Source organism: Rattus norvegicus, chromosome 7, assembly GCF_036323735.1.
Source record: "Rattus norvegicus strain BN/NHsdMcwi chromosome 7, GRCr8, whole genome shotgun sequence".
Taxonomy (NCBI): domain Eukaryota; kingdom Metazoa; phylum Chordata; class Mammalia; order Rodentia; family Muridae; genus Rattus; species Rattus norvegicus.
The window spans coordinates 12,168,361-12,187,943 of NC_086025.1; the positions used below are offsets into that span (position 1 = coordinate 12,168,361).

Here is a 19,583-nt window from a genome sequence, read left to right on the forward strand (position 1 = left end):
ACTGTACGCTTGAAATAAACTGTATTTTTCTTTAAAAAAAAAATGTAGTGTTAGGTCGTGTGGTGGCGGCGGCCATGGTGGGTTCAGATCTTTGTGGATTTGAGGCCAGGACTGGTCTGCAGAGCTAGTTCTAGGACAGCCAGGCCTACATACAAGAACAAAAACAAAAATAAACAAACCCCCCAGAAAACAAAGAAACCTTCAAATCAAAAACCAAAAAAAAAAAACCAAAAAAAAAAAAAACAAAAAACAAAAACCGCTGTCTCAAAACTTACACACATAAAGAATGTATGGTTAGAATCCAGCTGCTGTGCAGACCATAATACCTTACGGCTGCCCCCTCCTTTTCACAGGTACCAGCAGACACCCCACCGAGGACACTGCTTAGTAATTTATACTGAACTGCGGTTGTCAGGCTTGTGTTGACTACGTGGCGAGAGTCTCATCCATGGAAGCATCTCACTGGTCTATGAGTGGCGTCTCTGTCTTTTCTCAGTAGTTTCGGCTTGAAGAGTCTTTTATCAGACGGCAGAACAGCAACACCGGCTTGCTTATGCCCTAGGCTCATTTCCTTGGGAAACCCTTAAAAGCACACATTTTATTCCTGTGTGTATGTGTGCGTGGCGCCCATCTACGTGCTTGTCATGCCGTGTGTGGAGGCCAGAGGGCAGCTTGCAGGAGTCAGTTCTCTCCCCGCATCATGTGAAGCTGCTAGGCTTGGCTTTAACATACCGAGCCGTCTTACTACCCCCTGAGATATTTCTATCTATTCTTTCACCCTAAGGTTGTGCCTGTCTTTTGTGGTGAGGTGTTTCCTGGATGCAACACATAGATGGTTTCAGATGTTTGGTCCAATCTACCAGCTTGTGCCTTTGTTTGGGGTGCAGCTGAGATTGAGAACACTGGAGTTATTGAAAGGTGTGTGTTGATTCCTGCAATTTTGTTGATTTTGTTCCCCTCCTCCTCTATTGTGTAAATACTATTCTAATGTGTTTTATTTTTTTTCCCCTGAACTTTGTGGCCTGATTTTCACACCCTCTTCAGCCTGAAGGATTCTATCGGGCATCTTCCAGAGAGCTGGCTCAGTGCTCCTGAATTCCTTTGTGCTATTTTTTACCGTGGATAGTTTAAAACATTTCCTTCTGTTATGACAGATAGCTTCGTTGAATACAGCAGCCTGGGTTGGCAGTTATAGGATTATCTTTTACAACTTGAATTCATCACTGCACATCCTCGGGCTTTTACCCTTTCAGTTGAAGGAATAATAACGGTTTTCTGATGGGCCTGCCTTTATATGCGAATGGCGTTTTTCTCCTGGAGCTCTCAGCCTGGACACAGAGCACACACCCCAGCTCTGTCTCTTCACCAGTCTGCATTTTCCCACAACTCCTGGCTTCTCTCAGCGTGAGCTCTCCCACCTACTTCGATCTGAACGAACTCTGGCTCCTCAACTGGGAATTTTAATCTTCAGAATCTGATCTAGTCGGTTTCAGCACTGCTAGACTCTTTGTTTCCGGAAGCCTAGTCTCCACCCAGAACGTGGATGACTTGTGGAGAACTTGAATTCTGATAGGCTGTGCAACTGGTGGGCAGAGGCTCAGAGCCTCTCGGTCCTGCACTGAAAAATACTGCCTGCTGCCCTCTAGCCTGCTGTACAGTGGACCTGCGGAGCCTGGGGAGAACGGGAGAGATTGTAAATTTTGGGTCTCAATACACCTTTGTCCTGGTTCAGATAGAAGGCATTGAATCCCTGAGGATTCCCTGCTTGCCTGGGCCTGTGACACTGGATTGACTCCAACTGCTTCGGGTTGGCGCCGCCCCCTCATTTTGGCTTCCTGCCCAGGCTGGGAGGCGGCCACCCGGCCTGGGAACCTGGGAAGGATTGGATCAGCCCACCTCATCGTCCTGCTGCAGTCAGTAGCCGGGAACAAAAACATTAACAGAGAAGAGCGGAAGTCTCTGGGACTCCTGAGAAAAGGTGCCAGACTTGGGGACACACGCAAGGCCCTGATTGAACAGTGGAAGCTCTGTCTACAGCGGGGGTGGCTCTGGAGGCCTGGGGATTTCCCAGTTACTCCGCTACTTTCCTGTGCAGTATAGACTGTAAACAGTTCCCATTGGTCTCTCTCCTGCCTGTTTTCTCTGTCTCTCCCCTGCACAGCCCTGGGTGCCCTCTTTCCTTGCCATGCTCTAGTCCTCTAAGTCATTATCCTTGTCCAGTGACCCCGGAGGTCCACCTCTGTCTCCTGGGCCTCAGAATCTCATTTCTGGTCTATCTTGTAGGATGCTACAGCTGAGCCTGTCCTGGCTGGGCCGGGGGCCAGTGACTGTCTCCCCATGGCAGCTTCTGCTGGTGGTTGGGACCTCCTTGCTTCTGGCTCGAATTCTGGCCTGGATCAGTGCTTTCTATGACAACTACTGCCGTCTCCGCTGCTTCCCTCAGCCCCCTTCACGGCACTGGTTTTGGGGTCACTTGAACTTGGTGAGTGTGGTAGCAGGTAGGTCTGGTGTGTCAGGATGAACGTTCTCAAAGGGTCGGGAAAGGCTCTTAGGAACCTGGGAGTCACGAGAGGGCCAGGGGCCCACAACAGAGGAGAGGTGAGGGAGGCTGAATCAGCCCTTTTCTATTCACATACCCTGCAGATCTACTGGCCTCCCTATACCACCTTTTGAGGCCCCCCCGCACCCCCTGCCAGCCCTCCACCCCCCCCCCCCCCGCTTTCTTATACCCAGTTAACTTTGGATCACGCTCTTATCAGAACTCATGTTTTGAGTCTTCCTGTCGTGTGTTCAGTCCTGTTCTGTTGTTAGATCCCCCTACCTCAGCCCAGGACGGGTTGCAGAGAGCAGAGCCCGGCTACCCGCGCCTGTGCTCTCTTCCTTTTCTATCGTTGGATTTGAGGCTTTCTAGTAGAACGAATCGGGTATGCTCCTTTCCTAACCCATCTCGTTGGCCTCAGGCCAGTGTCTGTACCTGTGGGGATCAGCTCTGATTTCTCCCACCGCAGGGATCCCGAATGGCAGAAGATGCCATCTCTCCTCTCCAAGTCTGTAGGCCCTGTCCTTTCTATTTCTTTTTTTTTTAATAGAAGATTTATTTATTTATTATATATAAGTACACTGTAGCTGTCTTCAGACACACCAGAAGAGGGCATCCAATCTCATTACAGATGGTTGTGAGACACCATGTGGTTGCTGGGAATTGAACTCATGACCTCTGGAAGAGCAGTCGGTGCTCTTAACCACTGAGCCATCTCTCCAGCCCCCCTTTCTATTTCTTTAAAAATAAAATTTATTTGTTTAGTTTTATGTGCATCTTGCCAACATGTGCGCTTGTACACCTGTTGCTCAGAGAGGTCAGAAGAAGGCATTGGATCCCCGGGAACTGGAGCTACAGGTAGTTGTGAGTTACCCTGTAGGTCCTCGAAATCAAAACCAGGTCCTCTCCAAGATCACCAAATGCTCTCAACCTCTGGACCATCTCTCCAGCCCCACCTACTCCCTGTCCTTTCTTATCTAGTTCTTCATCTTCAAAAGGTGTCAGAGGACTCCGCCATCTGAGTTAGGTCAGAGTTGAGCCCTCTGTTTTCCTCTGTGGTGTTGAGATGAAACACTGACTGTCTCCTGCTCCCTAGGAAATGAAGGATTCTGTTACTAGACCATTACTTTTCCTGTTTTTCTAGAGGGCGCCACCGTGGACTCTCTTATAATGGCTACATATCCTGGAAAGGCTCCTTGTTCATATCCAGTACCCCTTGCTCCATGCCTTCCTACTGCCGGAGCCACATTTGGTACTTTGGTGTCACCTATGAGGCCTGGATTCAAGTGCTGCTTTCTCTCCATAGCCTTCTGTTCTTCCAGCTTCCCTCTTGGCCTTCTCTCCTCTCATATCTCCTCAGGACCTCCTCCTCCTCTCTCCCAGAGCAGGAGCTTCCTTCCAATTACTCTGCATTAGGAAGGGTTTTCCAGATTAACAGGCCATGTGCATGTTACCATTGTTACCAGAATGGTGCACAGCCAGTGGGCTGGAGAATTCAGTCATGACTCTCTGAATGTTGGCAAGGCTGAGGACCCAGTAGCTACTCAGACCACAATGGATGCCTCAGCAGTTCTAACCTGTTGCTGAAGGCCTGCCTGGATGAATCGTGGAGAGTTTCTGATCTCCCATCGGAAGCTGAGTTCTGATGAAGAAGAGACACACTCACTGTCAGGAAGTGAAGGCCCAGGGCCCACAAAGTAGGTTTGACCTCAGACTTCTTTATATCTTGGCTACCTGCCAGAAGGCAGCGCCCATCAACAGGGAGGGTCTTCTCTTCAGTTCATCTTTCCAGGAGATTCCCTCACAAGATCACCCAGACGAATTTCTCTTAGTTAATTCCAGATCCTGCCAAGTTGGCAGTGAAGACTGATCACCCGAAACCCACTTGTTGTCAACCTGACACGCAGCTTTATCTCCCGTGTCACGCTGAACCATCAAATGAAGATAATAATAGAGTTTCAACTCCACTTCACATGATCTAAGTATCACACAAAGGACTCTACTATTCCTTTCCCTAGAGTAGATGGCAGAGCCACTTGAGGAATGCCTAACCACTGATGTTATTCCAACCACTGTTCCGTTAGTTACATGGTAAAGCAATAGGAGAAAAAGAAAGCCAAATATCTGTGCACTTGTACAAAGCATATCCTTAAAACAGAACAGAGACACTCAAGATAATTATAATAATCTTAGGTGGTAATTTTTTAAAAGGTTTATTTATTTATCTTATGTATGTGAGTACACTGTTGCCATCTCAGACACACCAGACGAGGGCATCAGATCCCATTACAGATGGTTGTGAGCCACCACGTGGTTGCTGGGATTTGAACTCAGGACCTCTGGAAGAGCAGTCAGTGCTCTTAACCACTGAGCCGTCTCTCCAGCCCTTAGCTGGTATTTTTAACTGCTTTCCTCAACTACACATTCTGTATTTCTTCTACCCTCAGCAAACATATCTTAAGGTCTTGGCTCTTTTTCTGGAAGGATGAACTTCATCCCCGATGAACTATTATCATTCTGCCTAGATTGCATTGTTAGAGTTTCCTATTGCTCTTAACCACAGAACATGGTAACAAGAGATGCCCTGAAAGGACTTCTGCACTCCATGTAGATGCAGTGTTTCATCTCAACACCACAGAGGAAAACAGAGTTCACAACTTTGACCTAACTCGGACAATGGAGATTTCTGACACACTCTTCCGTCTATTGTAGAGAAGCAGGCCCACTTTTCCTCTGGGCATTTTGGATTAGTTACACCTTAGCCTGTTGATTCAAGGGAATAAGAACTCAACATGGCTGAAGGGAAGGCTTAGCTTCTGACTCAATGGAGTATTTAGTATATCTCTTGGCAGAAGCAGCTTCCCATTTGGAACCAAGCCTTGTAAGTTAGTAGAAGATAAGTTTGTGAGAACAAGGAAGAAAAATTTTGCCAGTGGGTCCCTAGAGGTGATTAGGTATGGCACCATTCTCATTTCCGCCCCTGGCTTAATTTTTGAACTGTAAATCCTGGTTATAGGAGGATATCTGTACCATATATTGTACACAGATTCAGAGCATATCTAGCCTTCTGGAAAACTTGTTCAGCTATCTGAGTTATTTCCACCTATTGACACAGTAGATGTCCTTTTAAAAGGCCATTCCACTCTTTCGAGCCATCTGCTTCAGGATGGTGGGAGATGGTTAGACCACCGAATTCCACAAACATGAACCCACTACCTTCACTTCAGTGGCCGTGAAATGAGTTCCTTCATTAGCTCAAAATTATGTGAGATGCCATGATGGTGGATAAAGAATTCTTTAAATGGATAGGTGATCATTTTGTCAGAGGCGTTACATGCAGGAAAAGGCAAATTCATAATTAGACTGTTTCAGTAGGGAAAGTGCACATCCACTCCACGATGGGAGTGGTCTAAGGTAGTCAACCTTAGTAGCCACCTTGGGTCACTGGCTGGTCTCCCCGGGAAATGGTTCCATATTGGAGGCTCAGTGTTTTTCTCTGTTAGTGGAAGATCTGGCACTCAATGGTAGCCATAAGTAGATGAGCCTTGGTGAGTGGAAGCCTGTGTTGTTGAGCCTATGTATGACTTCCATCCTTGTCTCCTTGGCCACTTTGGTCATAGACCCACAGGTCAATGTCAGGGATAGCTGGGAAAAGATATTAACTATAATCCATAGTACAGGTACCCTATCTACTTGATTACTGAAGTAAGTCTACCTCTGCTGAGATCACAAGGGTCACAGTTTTTTAATAACACTCCTTTTAGGCAACCTGCCATGCAGCCAAACCATTTGACCCAAGAAACAGCATATAGTCACAGGTTTGATCATCTCCTTTCCCAAGCTAAAACATGACTCTACACACTTGTAGTGTCCTTTAGGGTTGTTGGAGAAAAGCTATAAAGTTGCACCTGTCCTTTTTTGGGTGGTGCCTGTGTAGCATGTGGAAACATTTGTAAATGCCTAGTCTTCTGTTTAACAGATCATAGGGCACACTTCATAAGACTGTAGGTGCATGCTTAGGAATAGAAGGTGTTGTAGCAGGAGTAGGAACCATAGGTATTTTGGAATCTTTAGTAATTTGCTGTGCTTTCATTACCCGTGTAGACTTGGTTCCATACATATATACATATACATATACACATTACACATAAGTACACACATATACATGCACGCACACACACACAGACACACAAACACATATTCCAGACCTCTTGTTATATGGAACAGAAACCACGGGTTCTTTAAGAGTGTTGTGTGCCTTTTCACCTTGTATTCCATTTCTGGGACCTGCTGAGACTTGAGTCTGGTGGTGAGGGTAGAGCCCAGTTGGCATCAGAGAAGTCTTGCTTGGCATCTCTTTCAGGAAGGCCATTCTTGGTTTCATAGACAATACAGTATTAACTTTTTCAAACAAAGGTGGAGAGGGAAATAGTTCAGGGAGTGGGGTTGGGTGTACATTTGCTATTAAATGTGGGATGACATCTTCCTTGGCTAAAAGATTTTGAGAGTTCTGTTCTCTCAGGTCTTCTGTGCACCTCCATCCCAAGTTACAGGACCTTACTCTTTACCAAACTGTGTCCTCCCATTGATCGTTGATGCACTTTGACATAAAGTTACATCATAAGTCATTCAGTCTTATGACAAAGGCTTGTGTTTGGCTTTCAGAATCTTCAGGCCTATGGTTGCTCAAGATAAGATTCTCTCTTAGGGCCAGGTGGTAGTGGCTCATGTCTTTAATCCCAGCACTCAAGAGGCAGAAGCAGGTGGATTTCTATGAGTTTGAGGCTAGCCTGGTCTACAGAGTGCTCAACACGCTGCTAGACAAGAAAGGCTACATGGAGAAACCCTGTCTTGAAACAAACAAACAAACAACCAAAACAAGAAGAATAACGACAAGAACAAGAACAACAGATTCTCTCCTAGGACACACTTCTAAGCTTTTAGATAATCTGTGTAGAACTGGAGCTGGAAAGTTAAACTCATTTAATTTTTTTTTCCCGGAGCTGGGGATCGAACCCAGGGCCTTGCACCCGCTAGGCAAGCACTCTACCGCTGAGCTAAATCCCCAACCCCAACTCATTTAATTTTTATTTGCTATTTTATCCAGAAACATTGAACCCAACCAGCCAGCATCATTAGATTACTGACTTCCCAGACGTGTTAAAAAGTTTTTTTTTTCTCTTCTTTTTTTCGGAGCTGAGGACCGAACCCAGGACCTTGTGCTTGCTAGGCAAGCGCTCTACCACTGAGCTAAATCCCCAACCCTGTTAAAAAGTTTTAAATAGAGAATCATTACCTCTCTTGCTCCTCACAGTGGGTGAAATCAGGAATATTGAGTGCATTTATTTTGCATAGTTTTCAAGCAGTTCACCCCATTGGTTATTAGTGTTTTCTAGACCACCAAGCCTTCATTAATGGTAGTAGTTATTTTCTGTCTCTGTGATAAAACAGCATGGCCAAAAGCAACTTAAGGAAAGTTCCAGGGGAAGTAGCATCCATCATAGTGGGGAAGGCATGATAGGAGGAGCAGGGACCAAAATGCTCACATTACATCCATAACTAGGGAGGAAGGGAGGAAAGGTTCTATAACTTCCTACTGGTGATCTAGTGTTCCCAGAAATGAACTTTGGTTTTGTCAAATTGCAGAGTTAGTGTCAGATTCCAATAACCCACTAGACAGAAATATCCTTATAATTCTCTTTCCTTAGAACCACTCCTGGCAGCACAATTTGCATTAGTCAGGGTTCTCTATAGGAATAGACTCAATACAAAGTATTTATATTCTAAAAGGAACTTACTGGGATGACTTCCAAGTAGTTGGAGCTGGGTAGGTCACCAATGGCTGTCCAGCTCCTACATTGGCCATGCCATCCGTTCCCTCCTATTCACACTTCCCTTCGCATCTGGGGATAACGCTGTTGGTGTCTTGAAGCATCCTTTGCTACACAGCTGCAGAGAAACTTAACCAGTGATGGGTTACAATTTGCTGAGTTCACACTGAGTTCACATGAGTGGTGAGGAGAGCAGATATCGGAAGAACTGGATGCAAAGAATCTGATAAAGACATACAGAGAGGCATGCAGAGGGAGGTGTCAGAGGAAGAGAGGGAGAGCAGGAGAGATAAGGACAGAGAATGATAGACACAGAGAAACAAATGGGACAGATAATTTGTGCTGAAATAGATACACTCATACATTTATTTAATATCTAACATATTTTGCCTCTATCATTTATTTATTATGTATCCCTGTGGCATTTACTTAACTACTAAGTATAACATTTATAAATCATTTGTATATTCATATTATCCATCAATCATCTGTCTATCCATCCATCCAACCATCCACCCATCCATCCATCCATCCACCCACCCACCCATCCATCCATCCACCCATCCACCCACCTATCCATCCATCCATCCATCCATCCATCCATCCATCCATCCATCCACCCACCCACCCATCCATCCATCCACCCATCCACCCACCTATCCATCCATCCATCCATCCATCCATCCATCCATCCATCCATCCATCCACCCACCCATCCATCCATCCATCCATCCATCCATCCATCCACCCACCCATCCATCCATCCACCCATCCACCCATCCACCCACCTATCCATCCATCCATCCATCCATCCATCCATCCATCCATCCATCCATCCATCCAGGAAATAGAGGTTGGAGAGATGGCTCAGTGGTTAAGATCACTTGCGCTCTTAAAAGAACCTGGCTTCAGAGCCTAGCACCCACACCAGGAAACTGACAACTGACTACCTGGACTTCCAGGGGACCCAACACTTTCTTCTGTCCTCCATGAGCATCTGCATAAAATGTATAGACACACACACATATACAAATAATAAATCAATAAATCTTAAAAAAAAAAACCAGAGATAGGAGAATAGGCCTCAAAGAGATGTGTAAATAGATACATTAATATAGAAGTGATGTGCATAGTTTAATCCACATTGATTCGGCAAGAGCCGTAAATGAATGAGCCAATTAGAAGCGTTGGAGTGGTGTGGGATTTGATTGGCGAGAGAGTGGGAACCTAGAGCCACCCTCTCAGGATGAACCTCAACCTTCTCCATCTGCAGGTCAAGAACAATGAAGAAGGCCTGCAGTTGTTGGCTGAAATGAGCCACCAGTTCCAGGATATCCACCTCTGTTGGATTGGGATCTTCTACCCCATCCTGAGGCTTATCCACCCCAAGTTTATTGGCCCCATACTCCAGGCCCCAGGTAGTTCTCCAAGGATCACTGTCTGTTCCCTTCCTTTTCTCCCAGCTCTCCCTATCCCTGCCGCTGCCACTAACCTGACTGACCTTGGACAAAGACTGTTCAATGTGAACGGTGGAAACTCAACCTGGTATGGTCTTAGCGAAGAAAAAGAAATCTACTGGTGTGGGGTATAGCTTTGTGGTGAGGCATTTGTCTGCCGCATACAAGGCTACATTTCTGGGCTCTGAAAAAAAAATTAAAGAAATCTGCAGGCAGAAAAATCCAGGGAGAAGATTCTTCAAGCACAGCTGGAGTCAGTCTGGAAAATGCTGCTGGAGTCATTGTCTTGTTTCCGCCCTCCTCTTCGATGGCTTCACTGTCACGTAGGGAAATTCCCTCTGGCTCTAGTCCTCTCTGACCTTTGCCTCGTTTGGGTGGTAGGACAGATTCTTCATCCACCACGGTGACTTGATTGTCTCCTAATATTTTCGACATAGAATGACAAACAACCAGTACATAAAATCAGAATTCAGTCTTAAACAGAAGCAAAGTAAAAAGGACACATGTGTCTTCATAGCTCCTTCTTAAGTGAAAGCAAAGGCTAGAAGATGGAAGTCATTTGTGTACTTAAGATACGGTCTTTATTTTGTGATCCTTGGCAAAACATCTCTGGTAATGAACTAGGACAAAAATGTGGAGATCTGCTGGGTGTAGCGTGTGCTCCCTTAAAGCTAGCAGTACAGAGGCAGAGGCAGGTAGATTTCCGTGCACTCGAGGCCAGCTTCTTCTTTCACCTCTCTATGACCCCTGATTGTCCTTGCTCACGGCAGCTGCGGTGGCTCCTAAGGAAATGATTTTCTATGGCTTCCTGAAGCCCTGGCTGGGTGAGTACCTCAAGGTCAGAGTCAAGAGATACCCTTTTGGGCCTGGGGAAGGTGCCACCCTTGCCCACTGCCATCCCTGCCCTCCCAGGGGATGGGCTGTTGGTGAGTGCTGGTGAGAAATGGAGCCGCCAACGTCGCCTGCTGACACCTGCGTTCCACTTTGACATCCTGAAGCCCTATGTGAAAAACTTTAACAAGAGTGTGAACATCATGCACGTAAGTTTGTGTGTATGTGTGTTTGTATGGGGTAATTTCTTTTTAACATTAAAATTATACATGTAAATATAAAATTATAAATAAAAATATAAAATTACATATATATATGTATATATATTTGAGATAGGTTTTTTTGAGACAAGGTATCTCTGTGTAGCCCTGGCTGTCCTGGAACTCACCCTGTAGACCAGGCTGGCCTCGAACTCATAGAGATTTGTCTGCCTCTGCCTTCTGAGTGCTAGAATTAAAGGCATTAGCCACCAGTGCCTGGATAAATATTTGTGATATATATATATATATATATATATATATATATATATATATATGAGTTTTGCTTGCATGTATGACTATATTTAGTGGTAACTTGGCTCTCTATCTCCATATATATATATATATATATATATATATATATATATATATATATATATAGTTGTTGTATGTGTATTGGAGTTTTGCCTGTGGATCCAAATCCACCAGCCATAGGAGAGTGTGAGTGGTGGAGCAGCCACTGAAGTGTGGCTTCTGGGGCAGCAGATGAGGTCAAATGATGCTGCAGGATACTTGATCCCCCAAGACTGTGAGCTGGAAAAACCTCGTGGTGTGGTTCAGCCCTAGCATATACTTTTTTATCCAAGAGATTTTGGTTTATTATACAAGTAGTTGTAGGGTGTGGCCCAACCTTAGCATACACCTTTAACCCAAGAGTAAACAAGAGATAAAATAAAGTCAACAATAGGTCAATAGGTCAATAGGCAAAGCAAGCAACCAGCTGAGAGAGAGAGAGTGAACATAAGGAAGTAGAAAGGAGGGACATTGGGTTGAAGGGTATTTTAAGACCATGTGGAAGAAGGCCTGTTTTTCCTTCTGGAAGGTAGGAAAGTTCAGCTGGGTGCTTTCTCTGCCTGTCTGAGCTAGCTAATAGTGTCTGGCTCCAGAATCTTCATTGGTAAAATTGAATGGCTGGGATTTTTGCTTTTAGAACAACAAAATGAATTGTTGCTGAAGGTTTACCAAATGGGAACTAGTAGAGGGAAATGCTCTGACCAAAGAGCATACAGAAGTTAGACTTGAACTCACAGTTTCCCTAGTGTCTTCTTTGACCTAAGTCTGGCCTATTCTGGAAGTAGGTGCCTGGGGCAGAGGCCCCAGTGGGTGTGTATGTGGGGTGTGTGTGTGTGTGTGTGTGTGTGTGTGTGTGTCTGTGTGTGTGTGTGTGTATCTACCCTGGTGTTTGGAGTTGTTCAGAAGCTCAGGAGCCAAGGCCTAGTTCTGCTCCCTTCTCTGGCCAGGCCAAGTGGCAGCGTCTGACCGCCAAGGGCAGCGCCCGTCTGGACATGTTTGAACACATCAGCCTGATGACCTTGGACAGTCTGCAGAAATGTGTCTTCAGCTTCGACAGCAACTGTCAGGAGTGAGTCACAGTCTTTGCTTGGGAACCTGAGCGTGGATGAAAGGAGCAGGAGGTTGGGAAGGTGTGGGTCCCTTACCCCACCGGTCATAGCGCACCAGCGCCAGCCGTCTCAGGATGCTAAGCAGCAGGGGATCAGGGTCTTCGGCCGTGGGGAGTATGGCTGGTGTGAATGATCTGGGAGACTGTCTCAGAGGACAGCTCACTGATTGAGATGGTGGGCCTAGCTTATAGAGCTCAAGTCAGGGTGCAGGGAGGAGAGAAGACAAGGGAGGAGGCCGTAGCAGGGGCAGGGACCTTCCAATCATATCAGCCAGATAGACAGATTGCAGGTCACATGACTTCTGAGAAGCCAGTCCTCTGCCTGAGAAACAGAAGTTAAAATGGCTTTATCATGATATAGTCTTTGTCTCTATGGAGGTTAGGTAGGCCCAAGCCTGATTTGGGTAGGGAGCAGCCCTACTCCTGCTGTGCTCTTTGAGAGATGTCTGGGGTGTGGGCAACACTCTACAATCCCTCATCTGGCTTGGGAACCCACAGGGAAGGAGGTTTGGCCAGAGAGAACAGAAGGGACTCCCTGGAGGAGGCGGGTCATAACTGGTATTGAAAGACAGGGAACAGAGCGGGAGAGGGAGGTTTGCCTGGCTAGATTCCTTTCTAGATAAATGCTGGGCCTGGAACTCTGAGGTTTCACGTGTGTCACATTCCTTCTCTCCGGCCTGCCCTGCAGGTCTCCCAGTGAATACATAGCTGCTATTCAGGAGCTCAGCTCCCTCATAGTGAAACGGCATCACCAGCCCTTCCTGTACATGGACTTCCTGTATTACCTCACTGCTGATGGGCGGCGCTTCCGCAAGGCCTGCGACCTGGTGCACAACTTCACGGATGCTGTCATCAGGGAGAGACGTCGCACCCTCTCCAGCCAAAGCGTTGATGAGTTCCTGAAGTCTAAGACTAAGTCTAAGACTTTGGACTTCATTGATGTGCTCTTGCTGGCCAAGGTGGGCTTATGTGAACTGAGACCTTAACCAAGAACGCTGACATTAAATGTCAGATAGACGTTAGACTTGATCAAGAGGAAGCAATAGATGGTGTTTATAGTCACTGAGGACAGGGTACAGAGACTTTTAGAGGTGACTGTTGGACACTGTATGAAGGAACAAACAACCTCAAACAATTGAGGAAGAAACTGCAGGGCAGACTGTGGAGTGGAGAGGGAAGATGTCCTGTGTGCCCAATGGGTATCAGAGCCTGTCTCAGATCTGGAGTTCTCAGACACGGAACGAGTTGACAGTTCTGGTTTTTGTCTCCAGGATGAACATGGAAAGGAGCTGTCAGATGAGGACATCCGGGCAGAGGCTGACACCTTCATGTTTGGAGGTGAGGGTCCCTGTGTAGGGTTACAGTGAGGGCAAGAGTCTCTCAATTCCAATTAGGTATTGTGTGGAGACACTGGATCTTCCTTTCTACGTAGCCACTGCTTTGCTTGGGGACATGGATGCCTAAGGACTGTTTACTCTGGGGTGCTAAAACAGCCCAGATACCCAGACTTTCCTGTCTGTCCCCCAGGCCATGACACCACAGCCAGTGCACTCTCCTGGATCCTGTACAACCTGGCGAGGCACCCGGAGCACCAAGAGCGCTGCCGGCAGGAGGTGCGGGAGCTGCTGAGGGACCGGGAACCTGAGGAGATTGAATGGTGAGTCCGGTGCCAAGAATATAGGTGTGAGCTGGCATGGTAGTTGGTATTTTTGATTTATTTATTTGTTTATTTATTTATCTGCTTGTGTGTGTGTGTGTGTGTGTGTGTGTGTGTGTGTGTGTGTGTGTGTCTGATTGGGGGTGTGCATGTGCCAAGTACACATGTGGAGGTCAGAGGACCTTTCAGGCATTGGCTCTCTCTTTCTACCATGTGGGTTCTAGGGACTGAATTTGGCTTGTCAGAATCAGCAGCAGGTCTCTTTACGTGAGGAGTCACCTGCCTGGCCCAGCTTTTGATACTTTTGGTGTAGTTATGTAGTTCAAGCTGGCCCTGAACTCACCTCCTGGGATTACCTGACAAACTAGAGGATTGCTTCTTACGTTTCTACTGGCTGACCCCCGAGAATACCTAGATCATATCCTCTGGCTACTTTTCTCTTGGGTTATGTAGCCTTTGCTTGTATGATTTACACACACACACACACACACACACACACACACACACACACACACACACACGCACGCACGCACACACACGGTAACAGACAGACAGGATCCTAGAGATCTGCGAATGACCTTTTTGTGAATGGCATACTGCCCCTTTCTTCTGGTCTCTAAGTTCAAGCCTCTGGAATTTGAAGAGTTTCTGGTTGTCTGTCACAAAGATGTTGCTTCTGGTACTCTATTTGGACGCAGTTGGCCTTTTAATTCTCCTTAATCCGTCTGGTAAGGAGTGGGGCGGATGGAGAGTTGGCAGATGGGCACAGAATTGCAGTCAGTCAGTGGTGCTCCCCCCGCCAGCTCAGTTGTGGTTATCAATACATGTGACATTTATTCTTACCGCAGGACATGGCAAATCATGGAAATGGTAGATGTAATAACGAACTTTATACGTTCAGGTTTTTTTTTTTTTTTTTTTTTTAAGATATAGTGGGAAATTCTAGTCAGAGCAGACAGACATTTATTTTTAACATATTCACTTTTAAAGAGATGGGCTTTAATTCCTGTCTCTGTGGGGGTATGTACACACAGTGTCCTGGAAAGCCAAAAGGTGTCAGATCCCCTGGAGCTGGAGTAACAGCTGGTTAAGAGCTGCTCTCTGTGGGTGCTAGGAAGTGAAATGGGGTCCTCTAGAGAGTGGTGAGCACTCCTGCTAATCTTGTTAAGACAGTGTCCCTAAACTGAGGCTGGCCTTCAACTCAACGGACAGCCTATGCTGCTCTTGAAGTGTCGCTCCTCCTGCTCCACCTTCTGAGTCCAGAGTGCCTCCATTTTGTTTCTAAAGGTCTCTCACGTAAATAAATGAAAATGGTTAAAGAGATCCTCTTTGCTTTTGGTAACGGTATCTTTTGATAAGCATGTTTTTTTTTTAATTTATTTAATACGTAATAATAATTCTTTGGTTTCCGGGTAAACATCCCCCTCCCCCCTCCCCTTCCTTATGGGTGTTCCCCTCCCAACCATCCCCCCATTGCCGCCCTCCCCCCAACAGTCTAGTTCACTGGGGGTTCAGTCTTAGCAGGACCCAGGGCTTCCCCTTCCACTGGTGCTCTTACTAGGATATTCATTGCTACCTATGAGGTCAGAGTCCAGGATCAGTCCAGATAAGCATGGGTTTTAAAGAAATATTTCTTTTTTTTAAATTGATTTATTTAATGTATATGAACGCACTGTCTTTTACACACCAGAAGAGGGCATCGGATCTCATTACAGATGGTTGTGAGCCACCATGTGGTTGCTGGGAATTGAACTCAGGACCTTTGGAAGAGCAAGTCAGTGCTCTTAACCACTGAGCCATCTCTCCAGCCCCCTAAAGAAATATTTCTAAAATATTAATATCAAGTTAATTTCTCCAGTATTTATTTATTTATTTATTTATTTATTTTTGATTTTCTAATGGTTTACTCTTTGATTCAGAGTTAAGCACGGTGGCTCACTCCTGTTCTCTCTACATTCGTGAGGTGGAGGCATTAAGGATCAGTTCAAAACCGTCCTGGCAGAGGGCAAGGGTCAGGGGTCGGGGTCAGGGGTCAGGGTCGGGGTAGTGAGCAGGGGGCAGGAGCAGGGACGGGGGGTAGAGGCAGGTGGAGCTCTAAGCTCGTGGCCAGTCCGGTTTACATGGAGTTCTGGACTAGCTAAAGCTACATAGTGACACATTATGTCTAAGCAAAGTAAATTCCATAAAACATGGCTGGGGTGATTGCTGATAGCATAAAGACTTCAGTTTGAGTTCCCAGAATCCATGTAAAAGGCTACGCCAGCACTGGAACACAGGGGAACGGAATCGTGCTGGCCAGCCAGTCTAACCAAAATACATGTTCAGTGAGAGACACTGTCTCAAAATAGAAAATATAGAGGGATAGAAAAAGATGCGCATGGTGACCCCTGGCTTACACAACACACACACACACACACACACACACACACACACACACAAATAAAAATAATAAACAAATTTATTTGATTCATATTAAATTAAATTAAATTAAATTTGGCTTTGGATTCATAGTCACAGAGAAACAAGTGAGGCTGGCCAGTAAGTACTATGCGTGTGTGTGTGTGTGTGTGTGTGTGTGTGTGTGTGTGTGTGCATGAAGTTTATGGCATGTGTGGAGGTTAGAAGACAACTCTTGGGTAGGAGTTGGTTCTCTCTTAACACCTTGTGTGGTCTGGCTACTGAATTCAGGTCATCAAAAATGGGTGCTAGCCCTCTAATGACAAGGATTCTAGCAGGCGAGGACTTTGTTTTTGCACCCTGGATAATTACATGGTGGTTTCTTAGGGACGACCTGACCCAGCTGCCCTTCCTGACCATGTGCATCAAGGAGAGTCTGCGGCTGCACCCCCCAGTCACAGTCATCTCCCGATGCTGCACCCAAGACGTTGTGCTTCCAGACGGCCGGGTCATCCCAAAAGGTGTGGACAGTATGGGGAGGTGGCTCCTACTGGTCCCCGGGGGCAGCACTGACTTCTTTTCTTGTCCAAAAGGAAACGACTGTATCATCAGCATCTTTGGGGTTCATCACAACCCTTCAGTCTGGCCAGACCCTGAGGTGTGACCCTACCCACTCTCTAATTCTGGAACCCGGGGAAGGGGTGTGGAAAACCAGAGCTCTCACTCTTCTGTCTCCATATCCATCTTCACTGGGACTGGCTGGATGTGCACAGAGACCTGACCCAACAGCCTTGTCTTGGTTGATCTTCAGGTCTATGACCCCTTCCGCTTCGACTCAGAAAACCCACAGAAGAGGTCTCCTCTGGCTTTTATTCCCTTTTCTGCCGGGCCGAGGTGAGGCGAAAGCCCTTGGATAACTGAGGGGACAGGGGAAGTTGGGATGGTTGGTTCTGGGTCTCCTTCCCGCCCTCTACTCAGGAAATAGGTCTATAGAGCCGGGCTGGAGGTGAAAGGCGAGAGCCCTATGGTCATAGCTCTTCTGGTCCTGATCTGTCTTGGGCACTGAGTTTGAGAGAGCGTTGGAAGTGGCAACACAACACTTGGATTCCCCAGGATCATCAGCGCACCTTCGGCCTCTCGGGCAGGCGTGGCACGACAGGGACTAGTTCAGTTCAAACCTTGGGGGCTGGTTAGGTCTCAGTAAAGTCAGAGTCCCCACCCTGTTCTCCCGCAGGAACTGCATAGGACAGACTTTCGCTATGAACGAGATGAAGGTGGCGGTGGCGTTGACGCTGCTGCGCTTCCGACTCCTGCCAGATGACAAGGAGCCGCGCCGGAAGCCGGAGCTGATCCTGCGCGCGGAGGGCGGGCTGTGGCTGCGGGTGGAGCCGCTGAGCACAGGCGCTCAGTAACACCATCTAATGTCCCAGTCACTCTCCTCTGCACAATTCAGAAAAAGCGGAGCCTCACCGAGAGCCAGCAGGGGGCGCTGCAGGACAACAGACTCTGGGAGCCTGGCTAGGGCTGCTGTCTGAGTCCAAGAGCCTTTCTAGGTGACCCACCGGGCCCACAGACTGATGAGAGTTGCACCCAAGCTCAAGAAAGGCCTTTGTTCCTTTGGCAATAGGGAGGCACCATAGATCTTTAAGCAGGAGAGATATAAGGTTTACTGGCAGATTTGAGGCAGTTTACTTCTTTCTTTTGTGTTTGAGACAGAGTCTCAGCTTTCAGTGGATACTGCAGGCAGGCCTTTAACTTGCAGCAAATCTCTGGCCTGACCACTCGAGTGGCAATTAGAAAGTGCACCACTGGGCTGGAGAGATGGCTCAGCGGTTAAGAGCACCCGACTGCTCTTTCAGAGGTCATGAGTTCAATTCCCAGCAACCACATGGTGGCTCACAACCATCTGTAAAGAGATCCGATGCCCTCTTCTGGTGTGTCTGAAGACAGCTACAGTGTACTTATATATAATAAATAAATAAAAAAAAAAAAAAAAGAAAGTGCACCACTGTGCCTGTCATATCTGAAGGTATTTTTTATTAGAATGATGGGAAGTTTCCCAGGAGAGAAGTCTGGGAGCCTTTCAAAATGATGTTAAATGATGTCCAAGGCTTGTGATGTCTAAGACCATTGAGGCAGCTTAAATTTAAAATGACATCACATTGCAGGCTCCCTGTGTGGTGATGTCCTTTCAGGTTCCCACTTGTTCTTCCTTGGGCTGGGGAGGTGGCTTAGTGGGGAGACAGGAGGATTCCAGGGCCTCAGTGGCCAGCCAGTCCTGCTGAATCAGAGCTCCATGTTGTAAGAGACACTATCTCAGGAAGTGATGGGATAAGTAAGGTGGATAGTGATGACTGAAGACACCTGAATAAACCTCTGACCTCCTCATGAGCATGACTGTATGTGAAACACACACACACACACACACACACACACACACACACACACACACACACACACACTTCTTGTGTCTCTTCTAGGATTTGATTTCCCTCCTCCTACCAGGAAGGAATTAAAACAGTTTTATGAGTTGAAGACTGGTCTTGGCTATGTTGAAAATTTGAGGCCAGCATTGCGAGACCTTGTCTCAAAACTTAAAAACCAGAGTTTTATATATCTTTGGCTTGAGACATGACTTTAGATGGGCTGGAGAGATGGCTCAGAGGTTAAGAGCACTGCCTGCTCTTCCAGAGGTCCTGAGTTCAATTCCCAGTAACCACTTGGTGGCTCACAGGGATCAGTAAGTAATGGGACCTGATGCCCTCTTCTGGTGTGTTTGAAGACAGCTACACTGTACTCACATACATAAAATATAAATCTAAAAAAAGAAAAAAGAGAAATAGTTTAAGAGCAAAAATGTTTGATTTTTAAAAAATTTTCTAGTGTTCTGTCCTTATCTATAGAGTGTCTTTGGGTTTTTGGGAAATCCTCTACCAGTGAGCTAAAAACCTTCCTGGTTCTTAGGTTTTCTGTGGTGTGTGTGTGTGTGTGTGTGTGTGTGTGTGTGTGTGTGAGAGAGAGAGAGAGAGAGAGAGAGAGAGAGAGAGAGAGAGAGAACTCATGAGGGGTTGACAGCAGTGAGTCCCTTGACTTTGTGACAGAAAACTGAAGCATCACAGCTGGTGTCTCTGTAGTCATTCTGTCATGACCCAAGTGTCAAACATGCTCTTTGCTGCCCATGGGTGGGTTAAGGAATATTGTGAGCCAAGCCC

The 19,583-nt window shown here is 46.6% G+C and overlaps 1 protein-coding gene across 3 annotated transcripts; it reads left to right on the plus strand.

Moving 5' to 3' along the window:
- Nucleotides 1-1,005: 1,005 nt before the first annotated feature.
- Nucleotides 1,006-18,371, plus strand: Cyp4f17 (cytochrome P450, family 4, subfamily f, polypeptide 17). 3 transcript variants are annotated; one of them, XM_063264097.1, is made up of 13 exons: nt 1,006-1,978; nt 2,284-2,482; nt 9,644-9,788; nt 10,598-10,651; nt 10,740-10,867; nt 12,157-12,278; nt 13,006-13,276; nt 13,589-13,655; nt 13,845-13,974; nt 16,759-16,892; nt 16,965-17,029; nt 17,145-17,265; nt 17,606-18,371. In XM_063264097.1, exons 2-13 carry the CDS (start codon nt 2,285-2,287, stop codon nt 17,614-17,616), a joined length of 1,446 nt encoding a protein of 481 aa, XP_063120167.1. In that variant the 5' UTR covers nt 1,006-1,978; nt 2,284; the 3' UTR covers nt 17,617-18,371. The 3 variants fall into 3 exon arrangements, with proteins under 3 accessions (XP_063120167.1, XP_006241147.1, NP_001178915.1); XM_006241085.5 differs by having other exon boundaries at nt 17,183-17,265; NM_001191986.1 differs by lacking the exon at nt 1,006-1,978 and having other exon boundaries at nt 2,285-2,482; nt 17,183-17,265; nt 17,606-18,364.
- Nucleotides 18,372-19,583: the final 1,212 nt, after the last annotated feature.